At 39.3% G+C, this 25,903-nt stretch overlaps 1 protein-coding gene across 1 annotated transcript in view; it reads right to left on the reverse strand.

Moving 5' to 3' along the window:
* The window catches only part of RNF121 (ring finger protein 121), a 77,212-nt gene that overhangs the window by 37,431 nt on the left and 13,878 nt on the right, over positions 1-25,903 (reverse strand). The window contains exons 2-3 of the mRNA XM_014841992.3: positions 6,879-6,916; positions 3,452-3,593 (exon numbers count right to left, since the gene is read on the reverse strand). Coding sequence (XP_014697478.1) covers positions 3,452-3,593; positions 6,879-6,916 — 180 coding nt within the window. The remainder of the gene's footprint in view (positions 1-3,451; positions 3,594-6,878; positions 6,917-25,903) is intronic.

The following is a 25,903-nucleotide window of genomic DNA, read 5'->3' on the forward strand; positions in this document are numbered from 1 at the left end:
ATGCCCAAATAAGTGTTGGTGTGAACATGGAAAAACTGGAACTGAATACATTGTGGGTTGGAATGTACAATGGTGCAGCTGCTGTGGAAAACAGTTCAGGAGTTCCTCAAAAAGTTAAACATAGAGTTACTATATGACCCAGCAATTCTACTCCTGGTGTTCAAAATTTGAAAACAGGTGTTCAAATAAACACTTATAATGAATGTTCACAGCAGCACTATTCGCAATAGCCAAAAAGTGGAAACCACCCAAATGTCCATCAACTGATGAATGGGTAAACAAAATGTGGTATATCCACAGAATAAAATATTATCCAACCATAAAAAGGAATGAAGTACTGATAGATTCTGCAACATGGATGAAGCTTGAAAACATTATGCTATGCTAAAGAAGCCAGACACAAAGGGTCACATATTCATTTATATGAATATCCAGTATAGCCAAATAAACAGAAACCAGCTTAGTGGTTGCCAGGATCTGGTGGAAGGAGGAAATAGGGAATGATTGCTTACTGGGTATGAGGTTTCCTCTCAGGGTAATGAAAATGTTCTGGAATTAAATAGTGGCAATGTTGCACAATACTGTGGATGTACTAAAAGCCACTGAATTATATATTTAAAATGGTTAAAATAGTGAATTTTGCTATGTGAAATTTACCTCAATAAAAATAAAATTCTATTCCTCTCTCACATAAAATAGTACCTGAAGACATGTTTATGTCTTGAGCTTTTTCTTTTAGGAGTAGGAGCAACAACAGTCACTAACATTAGCTTTAGAAGTTATAAAACACTTTGTCATACAATCTTATATAATCTTCACAACTCACGAGGTAGATATTATCACCCCACCTTAGAGATAAGAAAAACTGAGCCCCAGAGAGGTATAAAGTCATATAGCTAGGAGGTAAGAGAGCTAGCTAATCCAGCCACGTTGGTCTGACTCCACTGTATTATACACTGCCTCCGAGGCAAACAGCTCCAACTTCTGATAAGCTTGAAAAAGGATGGCAGATGCCACAGTAGATCATGTTGGGCAATTCTTCTTCCAAAGTTAGTATTTTAATTAAAGCAGTGAAAATATTCATTAATAAAAGTTTTAACAAAACCAATATAGATCATTTTTTTCCAGGCTCAAGTGAACCACCTCGGTAATCCCCATTTTACAGAGTAGGCACTATTACCACACACTGAGACAAGTGACTTGTTTCAGATGACAGGACAAAGTATGAGCACTGTCCAAACATGAAGCCCCACCCTAGGTGGCTTAGCCTGCTGGATGGCACCTCATTTAAAAAGCCTTGGTGCCATGTGGTCATTCCATGCACAGCGATCTGAAGGTACAGACGTTTCTACTTACCATGCATGCCAACAACACTTGAGCTGGCAATAGGCCAGTAACGTTTGGGACTGGTGCTGGCTCAAGGGCAAAGATTAGCCTCTCTTCCTCCTATGCTCCAGATTATCCCTTGGTTCCCTTAATGGAAAACTCTTTCCAGAGGCAACATGTGGTACAGTAGAAATTATAAAATAAGAAACAGAAGACCTGGGTTCAAATCCTGGGTCTGTCTATGAGTATCCCCTTCATGCCTCAACTCTCTGGTCCTCACTTTGTTCTATGTAGTTAACTCATGCGCTATTAGGATTAAATGAGACAGTGCATCAGTTCCCATCCTGTGGGCTACAGACCCCTGGGCATCTTTGACCATATTACAAGAGGTCTGAAAAAGCATATACTAGAGAAAAAGAATCATTTAGGGATTAAGACTGAAAGCCCTGGAGTACAATCGTCTGGGTTCAAATAAGGGTTTTATCACTGGAGCAATTTACTTAGTCTTTCTATATCTCAATTCCTCAACTGTAATTGGAGAAAACAGTACCTACTTTATTGGGTTATTGTGAGAATCAGTTGAGTTTATACATGTAAAGTGCTAGAACAGTGGCTGGCATAGTAAGAACTCACTAAATGTTACCTATCATTATTATTACACGTGCCTATGTATTCTTTCAAAGTATAACTATTACCATGTTGGTGTTTGCCAAGTTTTTTATGTTAAAAAAGGGTTGTTATACTTGAAAAGGTTAAAAATTTCTAAACTAATAGTTGTAAAAAAAATCCAGTACACTACCTGCCATGTCCTAATCCAGAGTAGATATATCTAGACTTCAATTTAAATTTATTGAGGCTTGTTTTGTGACCTAACATATGGTCTATCCTGGAGAATGTGCACTTAAGAATACGGATTCTGCTGTTGTTGGGTGGAGTGTTCTGTATATGTCTGTTAGGTCTAATTGGCTTATACTGTTGTTCACGTCCCCTACTAGGTATTGATCTTCTATCCTGTTGTTCTGTCCACTACTGAAAGTGGGGTACTGAAGTCTCCAACTATTACTGTAGAACTATCTAGTTCTCTCTTCAATTCTGTCAGTTTTTACTTCACATATTTTGATGCTCTTTTGTTAGGCACATATATGTTTATAATTGTTACATCTTCTTACTGAATTGAACATTTTATCAATATATAATGTCCTTCTTTTGTCTCTTGTAACCTTTTTGATTTAAAGTCTATTTTATCTATATTTAATAGCGATCCCAGCTCTCTTTTGGTTATCATTCGCATGGACTATCTTTTTCCACCCTTTTACAGTCACATGACACCTTATGATTGGGATATGTTCTGAGAAATGCGTCACTAGGCAATTTCGTCATTGTGTGAACATCACAGAGTGTACTTACAAAAATCTAGGTGGTGCAGTCTACTACACACCTAGGCTATATGGTATTAATCTTAATAGGACTGCGATTGTACATGTGGTCCATCATTGACTGAAACATTGTTATGCAGCACATGACTGTATTTTCAATTTCTTTGTGTCTTTGTATTTAAAGTGAGTCTCTTATAGGCAGTATATAGATGGATTATGGGGTCATGGGGTTTTTTTCTTTATCAAATCTGCCAATCTCTGACTTTTAATAGGAGAATTTAATTCATTTACATTTAAGCGGGGATTTACTTCTGCCATTTAGCTATATGTTTTATATGTTTTTGTTCCTCATTTCCTCCATTACCACCTTTTCTTTATTTTTAATTAATCTAAATTCCACCTGTAAGATTCACTGGAGCCTGGTCTTCCCAGTCAACTGATCACCTCTCCCTCTATCTGAACAGTTCCTGGTGAATATCTCCTCCAGGAATCTGTCCCAAAATGCTTAAAAGGGAGGACCTCCTTTTCTAGCCATGAAAGCAGTCCCATGTTCTATCTGTTTTTACCCTCTGAATCACTTGCCCCTTAAACACACACCCACTGTGCACTATTCACCATTCATACATAAAGTGCATTATTATTGTCTATTCTCTGCCTACATGTGGCCTGGGTTAGGCTAGACCCTAGAATACTTAGTGGGGTTCTCTTACTGACTGGCAGACAAAGAAGTGAGAGGCAAAATGGCTTACATTGTAGGAGCGGGGGTGCCTCTGCTTCCATTGCACCAGGAGCAGCTGGGCCACCACCAAGGTAGCGATGAGGATGAGGACCATTTCAGCGTGCATGGCTTCGTGGCCGCGGTGCTTGGCATGCATGCGTGCGTGCTCGACCCTGAAAGCCAAACAGATGGAGTGAGCCAGGTCAGGGATGGTGTGGTGGTTGGGCAGTGCTTTCCAGGAATATCCCACCAGTCCATAGCTCAGAACACACTCTTATGCTTTGCAGCTGCAGGGTACTGCACAAATTAGAGGCTAAAAGGACACATGCCCTAGAGGACAGGCATTCTGGGATAGAAAAGAGGCTCTATGGGCCCTAGCCACCAAGCTCAGCTATTGGGGTTAAAGGTAGGTGATCTGCTGCCTGCCCCTAATGGACAGAAACAGCTGACACTTTTTGAGTAGCAGGAAAGAGGTCACAGGAGAAGCCTGTGTCACTGTCCATTTCAGGCCTATTTCAACCTATCACTGGAAGAAGAAGGTAAGCCAGAGAGAAGGTTACGGCCATAAAATCTCATACTCTTAATCAATGATATTTATATTACCAGTAAAGGAGTAACATTGCAAATGTGTACTGATTCCAGGGTTACAGTCTTGCTTTATTTGTTCTATCCTCTTGGCCAGGACCAGGGAGCTGAAGACTGGTTAAAGTCCGAAAAATCTAGACTGCTTCAACTTTATATTAATCCAACAGTGACTTCACCATTAGCATCCACAGGTAAATAGCCTCCTCAAGGGCTCAAGGAGAATACAGCTGGAACTGTTATTTAATCTAAGGCTGGCATTCTCTGGTCCTGAGGATTGGAAGGCAGCAAGCTATTCCCTTGGCCAATACAGGCAAAAAGCTTCCTCTAAGAATAGAAAAGAATATAGCCGTCCCTTGGTATCCACGCGAGATTGGTTCCAGGACCCCACCAGATACCGAAATCCACAGATGCTCAAGTCTCCTATATAAAATGGTGCAGTATTTGCATATAACCTATGCAATCCTCCCAAACACTTTAAATCATCTCTAGATTACTTAAAATTTTACGTAAATAGTTTTTATACTATTGTATTGTTTAGGGAATAATGACAAGGAAAAAAAAGTCTGTACACGTTCAGTACAGGCACAACTATCATAGGCCTCTAGATCTGCGGTTGGTTGAATGGACGCAGAACCTACAGATATGGAGAGCCAACTGTAGTCACTCCTACCACTCTGGGTCAGAGTCACCCAAGGGAGAGGAATGTGGAAGAAGTTGAACAGAAAACTAAACAGAAATGTAGCCTGTAATCAGGAGCTTTTGTACAAATTCTCCGTAGATGGGGATATTAAGGAGGGAGGGAAGGGACAACATAAATGGCCTCTTCATGGAATTCCCAAGGGAACTGAAAGACTAACAGCAAGAAGAACCCGGTATGATGAATTATGGATAGGTTAATGACAAAGCAAATATAGCAAAAATTTAACTGCAGAATCTAGGTGGTGGATATAAAGACGTTCACTGAACAATTCTTTCAACTTTTCCGTATGTTTGAAATTTTTCATGATAAAATGTTAGCCAGGGGGTGTGGGGGGACAACACTTGGTGGGCAGAGTGGGCAGCCAAATGTCAGTCAGCCTGCCAGCCACAGCACCTAAGGGTTAGTCTTACATAAAACTCCATCCTGGGTGGGAGAATCTGACAAAAAGATAACAGGCTTAGGAGTCAGGAACTTAGGTCCAGACACACCTATGTGGCCTGGGCCAAGAAAATTCACATCTCTACATCACAGTTTCTTCATCTGTCAAAAGGAGCCCATATCTTTTCTGCTTAGAGTCTTTGTGAGGACAAGCTAAACTAAAAGCGTGAAGAATACTTTAAAAACATAAGGACTGTGGGGAGTTATAAAGATAACAAGAAATAAGTTTCTTGTTCTCAGTATATAACTGAATAGATGTGCAAAACAAGAAATCAAAGAAAGGATCTAGAAAAGATCAGAGAAGTCATCTAATTCAAGTTGCCACCCAATGCAAAGATTATTTTTGAAATCCTTTGTTTGAATACCTCCATTGGCTGAGAACACATGCCCTTAAGGTAATCCCTATTCTAGAACCAGCAGTGTTAACGCTGGTGAAGGAATAATGCTTACGAAGGAATAAAATTCCAATGTTTTAAGCATTAAGTAAGGAAGCTCACTACCTCTCAATACACCATGATTATTAAAGATGTTTCTGATAATGACACAAAATCTATCTTCCTACAGCTTCAATCCATTGGACCTAATCCTATACTCCAAAACAACAAAGGAGATATCCACTCATCTTTCCCAATACCGCCCTTTCAAAGATTTACCATGATCTTATTTAAAAAACAGTAACAAAAACCATCCTACTCCTACCACCATTTTCATGGCCCTTTTGGACTAATAGTTCTAGATCTTTTAAACATTATGCATATAACATAATATGAAGACCATTAATCCTGTCTGCCTTCTTCTAGATATCATCTAGCTAAAGATCCTCTTACTACGTAGTGTTTACAACAAAATCAGTGTGGCCTCAGCAAAGCAGAGCACAGTGGCATTGTCACCTCTCTTAAGGCAGATAGTATATTTCCATGAATCTTCCAAATTATGTGGAATATTTTGGTAGCTGAGGCAAACAACTGGTGCACAATAAGCTTAAAGTCACTTAAAATCTTGCTAGGTTTGTTGTATGGGTTGATATCTTTGCCATTCTATATTTTTATAATCAATAGTTTTAATCTAAATGAAGGGTTTTTTCCTCACTATTAAATTTTACTTGGTTGATATCAGCTCATTGGTCAGCCACCTCAGGAAGTTTGTGGTACAAACACTCTGATACTCCTCTACCAATGAGAAATTATGACAATAAGATATTTGTTGACTCACTCTGGTTACAAAGCAAGTTAACAGCAAGCTGAGATCAGAAGACACATCTCCCATTTTCTCAACCAGAGCTCTCTGCTCTGTTTCATGGATGATGATGATGGTGTTAATGATGATAATCATCTTCAAAGCAGGTAACACTGTAAGCTTAAGACATGCCAGGCACTGTTCTAAGAATTTCACAGCTCTATGGGGTATAGGTACTGCTGTGATCTTCATTTTACAAATGGGGAAAGCTAAGGCAGTGAGAAGTTAAGTAACCTGCCCAAGACCATGTAGCTAGGAAATGGTAGAACTAGTATTCAAACCCAGATGGCTGGTTTGGTGCAATTACCTACTTATTCCTCAAAACTGAGGGAGCTACCCAGGAATGACCTACATACTGGAAAAATCCCAAAAGACCTGTCCCACTGGTCATGAGTCACTGCCTCCCACAGAGAAGGAAGCAAAAGGGGAAGATACACAATTCTATTAGTTGGATTAACCTACAGTCCCCAGCCTGAGGGTCCCACATTGTCACACTTACCTCCATTGCTCTTCTGGGGAGAGGTCTGACATATCAACCTGTAGAAAGATACCACCAGAAAAATCCATTACTGTCTTAGAACTGTCCCTGACCAACATAAGGTGCTGACACATTCATCAACATCTTCAAGGAATCACAGGAAGCTTCAAGTGTCACAATTTCTGTGAAGCCTTCCCCAACACTATTTCCCACTGATCTCTCCCTTCTCTAACCACATACTTTGGCTCATGTCTACGACCGACAGTGTGTTGCATGTCTGTGCTAGGCAATGAAGACTGAAAAGTGAACCTAACTCTCAAGATGCTCACAGCCTAGTGAAGACGACAGACATATAAAGTGAAAATTTATTATATGCTGAAGATCAGCTATGGAAGAATAAAGAAGTGGCTTTTAATCCAATCTGAGGTGTTACAGATTAGTGAAGACATCCTGAAGATTTGAAATATTATCCAGATGAATAAATGAGAGAAATATGTTCCAAGCAAAGGGACTAACATGAACATGAAGGAATAAAGTTGTAACAGCATACAAACAATTGAGAATATCAAGAGCAAAAAGTATGACTCAGGACTAGTGGGAAATAAAGCTAGATAAAATATTCTGTCCTATAATGCCATTTGACTCTAAATGGACCCATGGTAGCAGGTAGAACAACAGACTAGGGTGACCTGAGCTTTAGTCCCTGCTCTGCTATTAACTAGCAGTATGGCCTTCCAACCTCCCAGTTCTGATTCTATTTATTAGTCTAATCCTTTTAGAGCAGTTTCCCAACCTTGGCATTACGGATATTTTGGGCTGGTTACTTGTCTTTTTTGCAGGAGAGTTGTCTGTACATTGTAGGATGTTGAGCAGTGTCCTTGGCCTCGACCGGCTAGATGCCTGTAGCATTTCCACAGATGCAATAACCAAGAATGTCGACAAACATTGTCAAATGTCCCCCAGGGTACAAAAATTGCCCCCAATAGAAAACCACTTCTCTAGAGTAATACTAAACTCTGAGTTCAGGGCTCAAGTCTTCTACTTCCTTGTCACCATACAGAAGTGTACCCAAGTCTAAGTACATAAAGTCACTCAATACATTCTTATATGGACCTGAACTGAAAATGTTCCTTGAGGTAGAGAAGAGAGACAAGTCCTCAGAATCACTCAAATGAATCAATCAACAAATACTCCTTTAGTACTTATTATATTCAAGGCCTAGTTTCCCACTATTCCTATGATAGCTTCAGAAAAGTACCTTAAGTGGAACATTTAAAGTAAAATGGGCAGAACTCCATTCTACCACCAAGTCAAATCAGCACATATTTACCAAGCATCATTTGTGTGTGTACTAGGGATGCCCATCACTATTTAGGTTGGGCTTCCTGGTTTCTACATGCTCCAGCTAAGTTAAAAACAAACAAACAAACAAACAAAAACAATACCCAAGGCTTCGCTCAGCCAATCAGGGTAATGAAGTCACCCACCCACCTCCGTTTTCCAACTTCACACACTGCCTCACAGAATTTATTCAGGTGTCCTGACTTAGGTCTTCATCTCTCCAGCACAGAGGGCCCCTCTGAGAGGGAACAAGTAGATGTAAGAAATGGAAAGGTCCAGCTGGGCAGTACCTGAGCCAACAATTAAGGACGACATTTCTAAAGCAATAATCAGTACACAGCTTTCATGCTACCTCTCAGAACTCTTTTCTTCTTTTCCAGCTTGAACCTGCATCTTGCCAAGCCAGACTGTTCACTGTTCCAAAATACACGGGACTCATTCCTGTCTCTGGGCCTTTGCACACCTTTTTCTTCCGCTTGCAATGCCCTTCCCTCTCTGTTTTCTATCCAAATCCAATTTATCCTTTGAGAACCCAGATGCAATTGCACCTTCCCTGGTGAAGCCTTCCCTGATCCCCTAGTTTAGTGAATTTGGCCCTCTGCTTCTCTCCTGCATGGATTTTTCTCCTTGAAACTCAGAGTGTGGCCCACTGACTAATATCAGCATCACCTAGGTGCTTGTTAAAAATGCACGATCTCAGGCACTGCTCGAGACCTCCTGAATCAGAATCTACCTATTAACAAAATCTCCAAATGATCTGAATGCACCGTACATTTGAGAAGCACTGTTCTATACCAACATTCTTAGTCTTATGTTATCTTAGACATGCTCTCCAAGTGATCTAACTGCTTTTTAAGTCCAGGGCCAGGACCAGAGTAGGGTAAGCAAGGGACCTAGGGCTCAAAATTTAAGGAGGCCCTCATTTGCAGGTACCAACCCTGCACTTGCATGACCTTGAGAGAGTGCCTCCTTAAAGTTTGCACCCTAATGCCTTGTTTGCTTCACCCAAGTCCTAGCCCTGCTTACGTCTATCTTGCTCTCATCCCATAAATCTCAAAGATCCCACAGAGCCAAGGAGAATACACTGCTTTTGTGTCTTTCAAGGAGAATAGCACAGAGCTTAGCATATACTAAGCACTCTATGACTACTTGGGGAATTGAACAGAATTCTCTCCAACAGAGTAAAACAAGTATGCCGACAAACTAGCACCCCACCTGGAGATGCTTAAATGGGAGAGTAAACAAATACCTGAAAAATACCTAGTAAGTATCCAGGAAAGAAGTATTCATTTAACACCAGGAGGCACCCAGGAAATCATGTTTAAAAAACTACACGTCAAAACAACACAACACAACTACATGTTCAAAGAAGCAAGAGAAGTCCACTAAGGGAAAACTAGGAAGATCCAGAGAACTGTGGCAGGTGTGGGGGCACCTCTTCACAAGATAGTGGTCAAGCACGCTACTGTCTATGCTTTAGTTTCTCCATCCGGAAAACCGAGAATAAGACTTCTGACTTCAGGGGCCAGCCCGGTTGCGAAGCAGTTAAGTTCGCATGTTCCGCTTCTTGGCGGCTCAGGGTTCGCCGGTTCGGATCCAAGGTGCAGACATGACACCGCTTGGCAAGACATGCCGTGGTAGGCATCCCATGTATAAAGTAGAGGAAGATGGGCACGGATGTTAGCTCAGGGCCAGTCTTCCTCAGCAAAAAGAGGAGGATTGGCAGTAGTTAGCTCAGAGCTAATCTTCCTCAAAAAAAAAAAAAAAAAGACTTCTGACTTCATTGTGGGGCTATGACAGCAAGTACATTCAAGGCAACCAAGTGATTTCGTTGTCTTTCCTGCTGGGAGAGTGGGAGTACTTTATAAACTACTAAGAGAGACTAGGGAACTGAATGTTGGTGAAGCACAGGACAGTAAGGGTTTCAGAGATCCAGGGAAAACAGCTTAGACGGGCAAGCACTAAGGCTGGGACTAGACCTGGAGCTTAGAGGACCATTTAGCACTTTACAGAGTAGTATAAATGCTAAGAGTAAAGACAAGATTTGGCTTTAATATTTGCCTTCTGAACCAAAAGATTATTTAAATTACATCCAAACCAGTCTTCTAGCCCAAGTGGAAAAATAAGGAAAGCTGTAAACTATAGCTATAATTAACCCGTACCATCTGGATATACGTCTTTATTTGCTCCCTCATTAATGAGTTTATTCATCTGGGGCCAAGCAGTAAGGCAGTCTGAAGGTGCCCTGTCCAGAGTTCAGGTAGCTAATTAGGTAGACTCAGGGTAAGGTTACAGATTGATGGGCCCAGATCCAACTCCTAAGACCCACACACAGAATGTTTTCTTGCTAGCCAATCACTCTCTTCCTAGGATCTCACAAGGCCCCTAGCCATGCCAATCTACCTAAGTCCAGATTTGAAGGAAGTTAAACCAAAACGTCATGCAGAGGGCAAGGGAAAATTTCACAAAAATGGAAAATGATCAGAGGTTGATTGCTATATTTTCTCAGGTGCAAAAGAGTCAGGGACCCACTAGAGTAATCCCACAAACAAGCCTCCTGTCCCCCACAAATATCAGATACTTTGTGGTCTCTGAGTCTTTACTCAGGCTGGTTACTTTGTCCCTTAAGCCCCTCTCTTTCACCAAACCACATTCTGCCTTCTCGCAAAACACTGGCCAAATCCTCCTGGCTCCAGGAAGGCTCTCTAGACTGACTCCACTCACTGAAGAAACAAACTTCCTCCACTGCCTTGCTAAGCATGGTCCACAGACCAGCAGCATCAGCACCCTGAGAGCTTATTAAGAAATAGAGAATCTCAGACTCCCTCCCCCATCCCAGACCTCCTGAATCAGAATTCGCATTTAATAAGATACCCAAGTAATTCATATGCACATCAAAGTTTGATAAGCACTGCAACTGTGTCCCAGCACTCACATTCACAATTTGTCCTCCAGCCACATACCTCTATGCACCTGATTCTTTTTCTAATAACAGCTTTACTGAGATCTAATTCACACACCACAAAATTCACCCATTTAAAGTGAACTATTCGGTGCTTTTTAGTGTATTCACAGAGTTGTGCTGCCATGACCACTATCTGATTTAGAACATTTCCACCGCCCCAAAAAGAAACCACATACCAGTTAGCAGTCACTTGCCATCCTCCTCCAGCTCAAGGAACCATTAATTTACTTTGCATCTCCACCTATAGATTTGCCTGTTCTAGACGCTTCACATAAATGGGACCATATAATACATGGTCTTTTGTGACTGGCTTCTTTCGCATAGTGTAATGTTTTCAGTGTTCATCATGCAGTAGCAGGTACTGCAGTTCACTCCTTTTTATTGCCAAATACTACTGCACTGTATGGCTATACCACATTCTATTTACCCATTCATCAGTTGATGGACATTTGGGCTGTTTACACTTTTTGGCTATTACAAATAATGCTGTTATGAACATTCATCTACAAGGTTTTGTGTAGACATGCTTTCATTTCTTCAGTATTTATCTAGGAGTAGAAGTGTTGGGTCATATGGTAACTCTCTGCTTAATCTTTTGAGGAAATGCCAAACTGTTTTCCACAGCAGCTGCACCATTTTACATTCCCACCCAGGACTGTATGAGAGTTCCAATTTCTCCACATCCTCAACAACACGTTATTGTGTCTTTTTGATAAAAGAATCTCAATGGGTGTGAAATGGTATCTCGAAGTGATTTTGCATTTCCCTGATGGATAATGATGTTGAACATCTTTTCATATGCTTATTGGCCATTTATATATCTTCTTTGGAGAAAAGGTTATCCAGATCCTTTGTCCATTTTTTTAAAAATGGACTTTAGAGCAGTTTTAGGTTCACAGCAAAACTGAGTGGAAAGTACAGAGATTTCCCAAATGCTCCCTCCCCCAAATATGCAGTCTCCCCCATTAATGACATCCCTCACCAGAGCTGTATATTTGTTCCAACTGATGACTCTACACTGACACATCTTAAACGCCCAAAGTCCATAGTTTACCTTAGAGTTCACTATTGATGTTGTACATTCTACAGGTTTGGACAAGTACATAATGTGTAATGACATGTATCCATCATTTGAGTATCATACAGAGTAGATTCACTGCCCTAAAAATTCTTGGTGCTCTGCAAAGGGTGAAGTGATGCACCTACAATACGAATGGCAAATAATAATGTACATCTGAAATTTCACAATGTTGTAAACTATCGTAATCTCAATAAAAAGTAAAAAAAAAAAAAAAAATTCTCAGTGCTCTGCTTATTCATCCCTCCTAACCCCTGGCAACCACTGATCTTTTTACTATCTCCATAGCTTTGACTTTTCCAGAATGTCATATAGTTGAAATGAGACAGTATGTAGCCTTTTCACGTTGGCTTCCTTCACTTAGTAATACATAGTTAAGATTCCTCCATATCTTTTCATGGCTTGGTAGCTCATCTCTTTTCAATGTCAAATAATATTCCATTGTCTGGATGTACCACTGTTTATTTATCCATTCACTTATTGAATGACATCTTGGTTGCCTCCAAGGTTTGGCAATTACGAATAAAGCTGCTATAAACATCATGTGCAGGTTTTTGTGTGGACATAAATACTCTCTTCCAAAGTGGCTGTATTATTTTGCATTCCCACCAGCAATACATGAGCGTTTCTGTTGCACCACATCCTCACTAGCATTTCGTGGTGTTAGTGTTTCAGATATTGACCATTGCAATAGGTATCTAGTGGTATGTCATTGTTTTAATTTGCATTTCCATGATGCCATATGATGCGGAGCATCTTTTCACAACCTTATTTGCCATCTGTATGTTAAGGTCTTTAGCCCACTTTTTTTTTTTTTTTTTGAGAAAGATTAGCCCTGAGCTAACATCTGCTGCCAATCCTCCTCTTTTTGCTGAGGAAGACTGGCCCTGAGCTAACATCCTGACCATCTTCCTCTACTTTATATGTGGGACGCCTACCATAGCATGGCTTGCCAAGCGGTGCCATGTCCGCACCCGGGATCTGAACTGGCAAACCCTGGGCCACCGAAGTGGAACATGCACACTTAACTGCTGTGCCACCGGACCAGCCCCTTTAGCCCACTTTTTAATCAGGCTGTTTTTTTTCTTATTATTGAGTTTTAAGAGTTCTTTGTATAATTTGGATAAGTCTTTTATTAGGTCTTTTGCAAATATTTTCTCCCAGTCTGTGGCTTGTCTTTTCATTTTCTTGAAAGTATCTTTTACAGAGCAGAACTTTTTGATTTTAATTAAGTCTAGCTTGTCAATTCTTTCTTACATGGATCATGCCAAACCCAAGATCACCTAGATTTTCTCCTACATTATCTTCTAGGAGTTTTATAGTTTTGCATCTGTGATCCCATTTAGGTTTGTGATCCATTTTAAGTTACTTTTTGTAAAGGGTGTAAAGTCTGAATCTAGATTCAGTTTTTTGCATGTGGATATCCAGTTGTTCCAGCCCATTTGTTGAAAAATTCTCTTTGCTCCATTGTATTGCCTTTGCTCCTTTGTCAAAGATCAGTTGCCTATATTTATGCAGGTCTATATCTAGGCTCTCTACTCTGTTCCACTGACCTATCTGTCTATTCCTTCACCAGTACCACACTGTCTTGATTACTATAACTCTGTAGTAAGTCTTAAAGTTGGGCAAGTGTCAGTCCTCCAACTTTGTTCTTCTCCTTCAATACTGTATTGGCTATTCTGGGTCTTTGCCTTTCCATATAAAGTTTAGACTCAGCTTGTCAATATCCACAAAATAATTTGCTGGGGTTTTGATTTGGATTGTACTGAAGCTAAAGAATAAGTTGGGAAGAACTGACATTTTGACACCATCGAATCTTTCTATACATAAACATGGAATATCTCTCCATGTATTTAGTTCTTCTTTGATATCTCTTATCAGAGTGTTATAGTTTTCCTCATATAGATCTTGTACATATTTTGCGAGACATATCTAAGTATGTCATTTTTATGGGTGCTAAAGTAAATGGTATTGTGTTTTTAATTTCAAATTCCTCTTGCTCACTGCTGGTATATAGAAAAGGATCAACTCTTGTATACTAACCTTGCATCCTGCAACCTTGCTATAACTGCTTATCAGTTCCAGGAGGGTTTTTTTTTTTTTGATTCTTTTGGATTTTCAACATAGATGGTCATGTCATCTGCAAACAAAGATGGACTTATTTCTTACTTCCAAATCTGCATATATTTTATTCCCTTTTCTTGTCTTATTGCATTAGCTAAGACTTCCAGTATGATGATGAAAAAGAGTGGTGAGAGGTGCCTCCTTGCCTTGTTACTGATCACAGTGGGAAAGCTTCAAGCTTCTTACCATTAAATATATGTCAGATGTAGGATTTTTGTACATATTCTTTACCAAGTTGAGGAAGTTTCCCTCTATTCCTAGTTTGCTGAGACTTTTTTTTTTCCTGAGGAAGATTCGCCCTGAGCTAACATCTGTTGCCAATCTCCCTCTTTTTGCTTGAGGAAGATTCACTCTGAGCTAACAGCTGTGCCAAGCTTCCTCTATCTTGTATGTGGGTTGCCACCACAGCATGGCCACTGACAAGTGGTGTAGGTCTGAGCCCAGGAACCAAACCTGGGCCACTGAAGTGAAGCACACTGAACTTAACCACTAGGCCATGGGGCCAGCCCCCGAGAGTTTTTATCTTGAATGGGTGCTGAATTTCAGCAAATGCTTTTTCTGAGTCTACTAATATGTTCATGAAATTTTTCTTCTTTAACCTGTTGATGTGATGGATTACATTTGTGGATTTTCAAATGTTGAACCGGGCTCGTATACCTGGGTTCTCACTTGTCATGGTGTATGATTCTTTTTATACACTGTTGGATTCCATTTGTTAATATTTTCTTGATGATTTTTATGTCTATGTTCATGAGAAGCATTAGTCTGTCGTTTTCTTTTTTTGTAACGTCTTTGTCTGGTTTTGGTATTAAGGTAATGCTGGCCTCATTGAATTGAGTCAGGAAGTATTCACTCTGCTTCCATCTTCTGAAAGAGACTGTAGAGAACTGGCATAATTTCTTCCTTAAATGTTTGGAAGAATTCACCAGTCAACCTATCTGGACCTGATGCTTTCTATTTGGAAAGGTTATTAATTATTAATTCAATTTCTTTAATAGATATAGGTCTTTTGAGATCGTCTATTTCTTCTTATGTGAGTTTTAGCAGATTGTGTCTTTCAAGGAATTAGTTCATTTTATCTAAGTTATCAAATTTGTGGTCACAGAGTTGTTCATAGTATTCCTTTATTAGCCTTTTAATATCCATGGGATCTGTAGTCATGTCTCCTTCTAGCACTTCTGATATTAATAATTTGGTGTCTTCTCTCTTTTTTCTTTTTTTCTATAGAAGATTAGCCCTGAACTAACATCCACCACCAATCCCCCCCTTTTTTTTTTTCGGCTGAGGAAGATTGGCCCTGAGCTAACATCTGTGTCCATCTTCCTCTACTTTATATGTGGGATGCTTGTCACAGTGTGGCTTGACAAGCAGTGCATAGGTCCACACCTAGGATCTGAACCAGTGAACCCCAGGCTGCCAAAGCAGAGTGTGTGAACTTAACCACTGCACCACCCGGCTGGCCCCTCTTTTTTTCCTTAGTTAGCCTGGTTACAGGATTAGCAATTTTATTGATCTTTTCAAACAACCAGCTTGATTTTGTTGATTTTCTCTACTGATTTCCTGTTTCCAATTTTACTGATTTATGCTCTAATTTTTATTATTTCTTTTCTTCTGCTTACTTTGAATTTAATTTGCTCTTTTTCTAGTTTCCAAAGGTGGGAGCTTAGATGACTGATTTTAGATCTTTCCTCTTTTCTAATATATGTATTTAATGCTATAAATTTCCCTCTACGCACTGTCTTTGCTACATCCCACAAATTCTGATAAGTTATGTTTTCATTTTTAGTTCAAATCTATTCAAACTTCTTAAGATTTCTTCTTTAATCCATGTGTTATTTAGAAATGTGTTCTTTGATCTCCAAGTATTTGTGGATTTTCCAGCTATCTTTCTGTTACCAACTTCTAGTTTAATTCCACTGTGTCTGAGAGCAGACTATATGATTTCTATTCTTTCAAATTTAAGATGTATTTTATGGCCCATAATGTGGTCTACCTTGGTGACTGTCCCATGTGAACTTGAGAAGAATGTGTATTCTGCTGTTGTTGGTTGAAGTAGTCTATAGATGTGTATTATATCCAGTTGACTGATGGTGTTACTGTGTTCAGTCATGCTCTTACTGATTTTCTGCCTGCTGGATCTGTCCATTTGAGTGTTGAACTCTCCAACTATAATAGTGAATTCATCTATTTCTCCTTGCAGTTCTATCAGTTTTTGTTTCACATATTTTGACATCCTGTTGTTAGGCACATACATATTAAGGATTGTTACATCCTCTTGGAGAATTGACTTCTTTATCATTACATAATGCCCCTCTTGGTCCCTGATAACTTCTTGCTCTGAAGTCTGCTCTGTCTGAAATTAATACAGCTACTCCTGCTTTTTTTTATTATTATTAATGTTAGTAGGGTATATTTCTCCATTCATTTACTTTTAATCTATATGTTCTTTTATTTAAAATGAGTTTCTTGTAGATAACATATAGTTGGTTCTTGCTTTTTTAATCTACTCTGACAATCTCTTGTCTTTTAATTGGTGCCATTTAGACCACTGATGTTCAAAGCGATTATTAATATACTTGGATTAATATCTACTACATTTGTTACTGTTTTCTACTTGCTGCCCTTGTTCCTTGTTCCTATTTTTGTCTTCCAGTCTTTTTCCGCCTTTTGGGTTTAACTGAGAATTTTACAGGATTACATTTTCTCCCCTTCTTAGTTTAACACCTATACTTCTATTTTTACTTCTTTTAGAGGTTGCTCTACAATAGTTTGCAGTATATATTTATAACTAATCAGGACCACTTTCAAATAATACCATACCACTTCATGGGTAGTGTGAAGTGCTATAATGTAATAACAAAATAATCCTAATTCCTCCCTGTCATCCCTTGTATCATTGTCATCACTCATTTCACTTATCCATAAGCATGTGTGTTTGTGTATAATGCATACATAGTTGAATACAGTGTTGGTATTATTATTTTGAAAAAAACTGTTATCTGTTATTAGATCAATTAAGGTTAAGTAAAATAAAAGAATATCTACAAAAATCCTATAGATTACATTCCATTTAATGGTGAAAGAGTGAATGCTTTCCTCCTAAGATCAGAAACAATCTCAGGATGTTCACCTTCACCACTACTATTCAACGTAATACTGAAGTTTCTAGCCAGCACAGTAAGGCAATATACAGAGATAAAATACACACAGATTTGAAAGAAAGAAATAACACTGCCCCTATTTGCAGATGACATGATGGTCTACATACAAAATCCCAAAGAATCTACCAAAAAAAAAAAAAAAATACCAGAACTAATAAGAGAGTTCAGAAAGGTAGCAGAATACAATATAAACACATGAAAACATTGTATTTCTATATATTAGCAGTGGACATGGAAACTAAAATTAAAAATACAATAAAATTTACAATCACTCAAAAAAAAGAATAAGTAAATGTTTCTATTCTACCTTCTTTTATTCTCTTCCTTTCTTTATGTAGATTTGAGTTTCTGACCTCTACCAAATATTCCTTCTCTCTAAAGAACTTCTTTTAACAATTCTTGCAAGGCAGGTCTACTGGCAACAAATTCCCCCAATTTTTGTTTTTCTTTATTTCTCCTTCTCTTTTGAATGATAATTTCATAGGGTACAGAATTCTAGGCTGGTGAGGTTTTTTTCTCACAACACTTTATATGTTTCACTCCACTCTCTTCCCACTTGCATGGTTTCTGAGAAGAAGTTGGAAGTAATTCTTATCTTTGCTCCTCTATAGGTAAGTGTTTTTTCCTCTGGCTTCCTTCAGGATTTTTCTTTAATTTTCTATAGTTTGAAAAATAATATGCCTAGGTGTAGTTTTTTTTGGCATTTATCCTGCTTGGTCTTTTCTGAGCTTCCTGGATCTGTGGTTTGGTGTCTGACATTAATTTGGGGAAATTCTCAGTCATTATCATTTCAAGTAATTCTCCTGTTTTTCTCTTTCTTCTCCTTCTTATACTCTCATGACTTGTATGTCTTAGTCTGTTTGGGCTGCTATAGCAAAATACCATAGACTAGGTGTCATAAACAACATTTGTTTCTCGACAAACATTTATTTCTCATATTTCTGGAGGGTGGGAAGTTCAGGATCCTGGTACCAGCAGATTTTGTGCCACGTGAGGGCTTCCTGGTTCACAGACAGCTGTCTTTTTGCTGTGTCCTCATATGGTGGAAGGGACTAGGGAGCTCTGTGGGGCCTCTCATAAGGGGACAAATCCCAACTATGAGAGCTCTGTCCTCATGATCTAATCACCTCCCAAAGGCCTCACCTAATACCATCACCCTGGGGATTAGGATTTCAACATACAAATTTGAGAACACAAACATTGAGACCATACCAGCATACATTACAACTTTTGTAGCTGGTCCCACAGTTCTTGGATATTCTGCTCTGTTTTTTCTAGTTTGTTTTTCTCTTTACTTTTCACTTTTATAGGATTCTATTGAGATAGTCTCAAGCTCAGAGATTCTTTCCTCAGCCATGTACAGTCTACTAATAAGCCCATCAAAGGCATTCTTCATGTTAGTGTTTTTGATCTCCAGCATTTCTTTCTCTTTCTTTCTTAGAATTTCCATCTCTCTGCTTACATTGCCCATCTGTTCTTGCATGCTGTCTACTTTATCCATTAGAGTCCTTAGCATATTAATCATAGCTGTTATAAATTCCTGGTCTATTATTCCAACATCCCTGTGATATATGAAAATCTAATTCTGATGCTTGGTCTGTCTCTTCAAACTGTATTTTTTGCCTTTTAGTATGTCTTGCAATTTTTTCTTGCATGATATACCAAGTAAAAGGAACTGCTACAAATAGGCCTTTAGTAATGTGGTGGTAAGACGTGGGAGTAGGGGAAGCATTCTATAGTTCTATGATTTTCAGTTTTTTAGTGAGTCTGTGCCTTTGGAGTGTGACCTTCACAAGTGCTTCTCAGTCCCTCACCCACTCCTCTTAGGATGGAATGGCTTGAATGGGCTGGAGTTGGGTATTTCCGTTCTCCCACATGGAAGGCTAGAGCTGGCTAGAGTTGGGTATTTCCCTTCCCCTAGGTCAGTTAGGCTCTGGTTAAATAGTTTCTCCTGATGGCAGACCTTGTTAAGAAGAACAGAATGCTCTGTAGAATTTTTAAATGGTTCCTTTCCCCCTGCCAGAAGCACGAGGGGATTTTTCTCAATAAGTGTAAAACTGGGAGATATCCAGAAAGTAAAACTCACAAAATTGTGGGGGGCCCTCAATGACTGAGTCCCTCTGGAGTTTCTAATTCTTAGAGTTGTCCACAATTAGCCTCCAGCAATTCATCAAACAGTCCAAGTTTCCCTACTTCAGCACTGGTTCCCACAGATGTTTCTGCTGCTGTAAGATGTGATATTTTGTATTTGCTGGTTGGTCTCTCCAATTTTGGGGGCAGCAGTTTGCCCTAGATCTCTTCTGTTACTTCTCTTATTGTTACAGATCTTCTCACTTCACTTCTCTTCCAGATCTATGAAGATTTGTTGATTTTCAGTTTGTTCAGCTTGTTACTTGTTGTTAGGACAGAGTGGTAACTTCCAAGCTTCTTACGTGTCATATCAGAACCCTTTGTCCACTTATTTATTGGGTTATTCATATTTTTATTGTTGAGTTGTAAAAGTTATATATTCTGGATACAAAGTCCCTTATCTGATATATGACTTGCAAATATTTTCTCCCATTCCATGGGTTGTCTTTTCACTTTCTTGGTGATGTCCCTTGCAACAAAAACGTTCTTCATTTTGATGAAGTCCAACTTATTTATTTTTTCTTTCATTGTTTGTGCTTTTGGTGTCATAGCTAAGAAACCATTGCCTAATCCAGTCATGATTTACGACTATGCTTTCTTTGAATAATTTTATAGTTTTTACTTATTACATTTGGATCAGTGATCCATTCTGAGTTAATTATTGTATACCACGTGAGGTAGAGGTCCAACTTCATTCTTTTACATGTGCTTATCTAGTTGTCTCAGCACATTTGTTGAAAAGATTATTCATTCCTTATATGTATCTGATTCTTCATATTGTCTCTTAACTCTCTAGGATGGTGCATCACTCTTGTTTTCCACATCATTTTCTTGAGTGTCCACACAGCTCTATAAATCTTGCTGACAGACCCTTAGAAAAGACTAAAAGATAGCTGTAGAACTATATATAATACCATATATAATACTATATACTATACTATATATATATACTATATATATATAATACTATATACTATACTATATATATATATATATACTATATATAATACCATAAATAAATAAATCCTCTGAAGCTATCTGTGAGGTTTGATACATTTATTCATTCACTCATTCATTTACTCATGTAAGGTACTTATTCATTTAAGGTACTCCTGTTCTACATGTGCAGATCCTAGGCTAGCAGGGAGATACAGAGATAAACCAGACTTTTTTCTCACCCTTGAGAAGACAGATAAAAAATAAAATAATTAGGCTGTTTTAAAAGCACGGATTTTCAGCCCAGGGAGCACAATCATTTCTATGTTATAGAAGGTACAGATGACATATAAAGGAGAGAAATGACTCACTGAAGATCATGGTTACTGAGGACAGGGGCAGGAGCAGTGAGGAGAGGGTCACAGACCTTAAAGGAGAAGTCAGTCAGGGTTTAGGGTCTCAAATGGCCAAGCCAATGACTAGTCACAAGGTCCTGCTAGGGTCACATTATGACTTTTGTGGGCCCTAGGTACTTTTGCCTTTATGGGCCACTTCCTTCATTAAAAAAATACTTAGGGGCCGGCCTGGTGATGCAGCAGTTAAGTTCATATATTCCTCTTCGGCAGCTAGGGGTTCACCAGCTCAGATCCCAGGTGCAGACATGGCACCACTTGGCACACCATGCTGTGGTAGGCGTCCCACATATAAAGGAGAGGAAGATGGGCATGGGTGTTAGCTCAGGGCCAGTCTTCCTCAGCAAAAAGAGGAGGATTGGCAGCAATTAGCTCAGGGCTAATCTTCCTCAAAAATAAATAAATAAATAAAATAAATACTTAATATATTTTATGACTGCATTGGTATAAAGATGTATAATCCAAGCTGAATCATATCCAGTTTTTACTTTTGATTAAAAGAAATTAAAACATTTTTGTGGGTCCCTGGGCACGGTGCTTACTGTGCCTAATGGATAAGTCAGCCCTCGGTCCTGCTGTCTCCTCTCCCTACAGCTACGGATGAAGTTTTCTCTCTCTAGCTGCCAAGTCACTTTGCTCTCCTGCTTCTGAGATTCTCCTTCCTACTGGGCCTTTCCGATCAAACAGCATGAGGTTTAGGTTCACACTAGATCTCACACTGCCTAAATCCACAAAAAAGTGAAACTCACTCTACTCATACGAGCACTATAAAGTCACTGTGCAATCACTTGACAATAATATCTGTTGTGTTCAACACGGGTTTAGATACATTCATGAATGATCAAACCCAAACAAAGAAACAGATATGTCATTGACCTACAAACACCAAAATCATGGAAAGCATGTGCCAGGCATCTTGAAGGTAGCCAATAAATACTTGTTTGTTCATTCACTAATTCATGCATTCGATCATAAGACAGGCATAAAACAAAGTCTCCTCCCTTATAAAACTTACCTTCTAAAGCAGAAGACAGATAATAAACGTAAATAAGCATATATTCATATATATAAAATAATTTCTGGTAGCAGGGTTATAAAGAAAAATAAAGCAGGCTAAGAGAAGAAAGAATGAAAAAGGAGGCTACACATGGACACTCTGGTTTCCCCAAAAGGTTTCCAACACGACGAGAACACGCTGGGCAAAATGGAGAGTGAAACTTAGGCCACGTAGTATGTCTTATTTCCTTGGGTTTTATCTCATTCCCACTTTTTACCCCAAGAAATGGCTTCAGGGCAACAACTACCTTTCTCAGTGAAGAGAAAAACAGTTGGAGGTCCTAATCTGGTGTAGCTATTTACTTGCTATATGTCAATGAATAGGGCACGCCTCTCTATGCCTCAGTTTCCCCATATATAAAATGAGGGGACTGGCTTAGGTGATTTTCAAGGTCCCTTAAAGCTAAAATGCTGTAATAATTCATATCAAATCTGACTAACTCCAAAGCTTTGGAGTCAGCTATAATATTCTGGCTTTCCAAACTGCCACGGTTTCCTTAGTTACCACAGAAGTAGAAGCAAAATGCCTCCAATGTGGTGAGGTGTGATATAACAGGAGGCTATCAAATTAAATCAATGAAAATTTACTAAGTGACTACCATATGCATGCATCAGGAATACCCATCACTCAGGGGATGGCCTCTCGCCCGGGCTTCAAGTAGCTGCTAATTGCAAAGGGGTCCTAAACTGTGGAAGATGTGCCCATCCACCAGAGCAACTGGCATTTCAGAGGTCTCAGCTGATCCTTCCAAGTTAGAGACTGATCAACCATGTAGCTAGAGACTTCACTTTTTACAAAACATTAGAGATGTATAAGTCCAACCTTTGCTCTTGAGGCATTCACAGTCCAGAGGGTAGGGGGAGGCAGATTATTAAACACAATATGACAAGGATAACCAATGACATAAACAAAATGCTGCGTAAGCCCAGAGAAAGGAGAGATTAGCTAGCTCCTGAACCTGCTATGAATACAGCACAACAACCAGGCTGGCTGCCTCTATCTTGTCGGGACAGGTACTGTGGTCTGTTGGGTGATTAGGATAACAAGTGAAGTCAAAGGTTCACAGGCTACCCATACTTGTAGCTCCCCATTCTCCTCCCATTCACATTCTTCTCCAACTCCCTAGAGCCTTGCCAAGAATTTAAAGCCAATAAATCAAAGTGGAACTACCTCACTTTTCAGATCTCATAAATCAGCTGGGGATCCTGCAGACATTAGATATGCTTAGCCAAACTGTAAGGCCTAACGTGGACGGCACACTCTGGACGGTGAAGCGAAAGTAGATGCTGGTTGTAAGAATTGCTGCCACTGCTGTCTGCCCTCCACCCCCACCCCTCCTGCCATCACCAGAAAGCACATCCTCCAGGCCAGCTGAGTTGGAAAGCTTTTTTAATGAAACTTTTCAAATATATACAAAAGTAAAAGGAATAGTTTAATGACCTCTCTTCCATTGAACAATTATCAAATTTGGGGGCACTTAACTTTTGCTTCTTTGGTTCTTCAATTCCTATCCCAACAAATTCATGTTTCTCAGACTGGCTTCCTCCATACCTGGCCATCCTCTCTCACTCTTTCCTACATGCACTCCATCCTTAAAGACCCAACCCAGATGTCACCTCCTCCAGAAACTCTTCCAGAACCGAACTATCCTTTCTATGATTTCCTAAAGCCTTTACCATCTGGACTATTCGTGTGCTGATCACATCTACCCACCTATAAAATCTCCCTTGAATTTTTCATTGCCACACCTCCTCAGTTCAGACTTTTATCTTTGCTCTCTTCTAGACTCCTGCAGTGACCTCCAAGGTGATCTCCCTGACTCTCATCTTGCCAGAACAGATTCATAACATAGGAGCAGCCACAGTGATCTTTATCAGACAGACATCTGACCACATTGGCACCCTAATTTGACAAACTTTGAGAACTTTCTATTGCCTTTGGATTAAAGTCCAAACTCCTTTGTTTGATACACAAGGTACTTCATAATCTGCTCGAACCAGCTACTTATCTCACCATTCTCCACCAAATGGCTTTTACTGCAGCCACAAGGAACCACCTACCACTCTAAAATGCTTTTCCCTTTTATCCCTCGGTGCTTTGGCTGCTGCTGTCCTCTCTCCCTAGAATTCTTTCCTCACCTTCACAGTCTAGTTCTTTTTTCACTCTTGAAGATGCAGCTCAAATAACACCCACTGTATGAGACACTCTCCAACTTTATTCATTCACACATCCATTCAACAACTGTTAACTGATCCTATGTTAAGCTGTAGACTGGGGATACAACAATAAATAAATAACAGCTCTCACTCCCAAGGAGCTTACAGTCTATTAGATCTCCTCAAGCGGAGTAATTCCTTTCCTCCTCTATTCTCCCATAGAAATTTGCACTTTGCACATGCCTCCGTCACATTTATTACTTTTTATACTTGTTTCTGAGTCTGTTTCTATCACCAGACTCTAATCATCTTGAAGCCAAGGATCCTTTCTTTTTCTTAAAGCTTTGTTGAAGTAGAGCATCCATTTTAGGTGGGTAATTCACTGATTGTTTGCAAATTTACAGAGTTGTGCAACTATTTTATTTTAAATCATTTTTATCACTTAAAAAGAAACCCCATGCTCATTTGCCAACTCCCCATTCCTAGACCTAGGCAACCAGTAATCTACTTTACATCTCTGTAGATTTGCCTTTTCTAGACCTTTCATATAAATGAAGTCATACAACATGGGGTCTTTTTTGACTGGCTTTTCACATAGCATAATGTTTTTCCAGGAATATCCATGTTATAGCATGTATCAGTAGTTCATCCCTTTTTCTTGCCTAATAATATTCCACTATATGGATATACATTTTATTTATCCATTTATCAGTTGATAGACATTTGGGTTGCTTCTACTTTTTGGCTATTATGAATATTGCTATATTTATGTATAAGATTTTGTGTGGACATACGTTTTTATTTCTTGAGTATATACCTAGGGGAGGAATCACTGGGTTGTCACACAGCAACTCTATGCTTAACCTTTCGAGGAACTGCCAGACTGTTTTCCACAACAGTTGCACCATTTTACATTTCTGATAGCAGTGTATGAGGGTTCCAATTTCTCCACATCCTCAATACTTGTTATTGTGTCTTTTTTATTATAGCATCATAGTGGGTATGAAGTGGTATCACTGTGGTTTTGATTTGCACTTCTCTGATGGCTAATTATGTTGAACATCTTTTCACGTGTTTATTGGCCATTTGTACATTTTCTCTGGAGAAAAGTCTATTCAGATTGTCCTTTTTTTTTTTTAAAGATTTTTTTATTTTTTTCCTTTTTTCTCCCCAAAGCCCCCTGGTACATAGTTGTATGTTCTTCGTTGTGGGTCCTTCTAGTTGTGGCATGTGGGACGCTGCCTCAGCGTGGTTTGGATGAGCAGTGCCATGTCCACGCCCAGGATTCGAACCAACGAAACACTGGGCCACCTCCAGCGGAGCATGTGAACTTAACCACTTGGCCACGGGGCCAGCCCCCAGATTGTCCATTTTTTATTGGGTTAACTTTTTCTTGTTGAGTTGTAAGAGTTCTTTATATATTCTGAATATAAAGTCCCTCATCATCAGACACATGATTTGCAAATATTTTCTCCCATTTAGGAATCCTACTGGGTGTAAAGTGGTCTGAGGATCATTTATATCTTATTCATCTTTGTGTTTCAAAGAACTAGCAGGTAATCTGACACATTGTATGTGTTCAATAAATGTCAGATTGATGTTACATAATGTTAACTGCTTTTTTTGAGGAAGATCGGCCCTGAGCTAACATCTGCTGCCAATCCTCCTCTTTTTGCTGAGGAAGA

The sequence above is a fragment of the Equus asinus genome, chromosome 20 (assembly GCF_041296235.1).
Source record: "Equus asinus isolate D_3611 breed Donkey chromosome 20, EquAss-T2T_v2, whole genome shotgun sequence".
Lineage (NCBI taxonomy): Eukaryota > Metazoa > Chordata > Mammalia > Perissodactyla > Equidae > Equus > Equus asinus.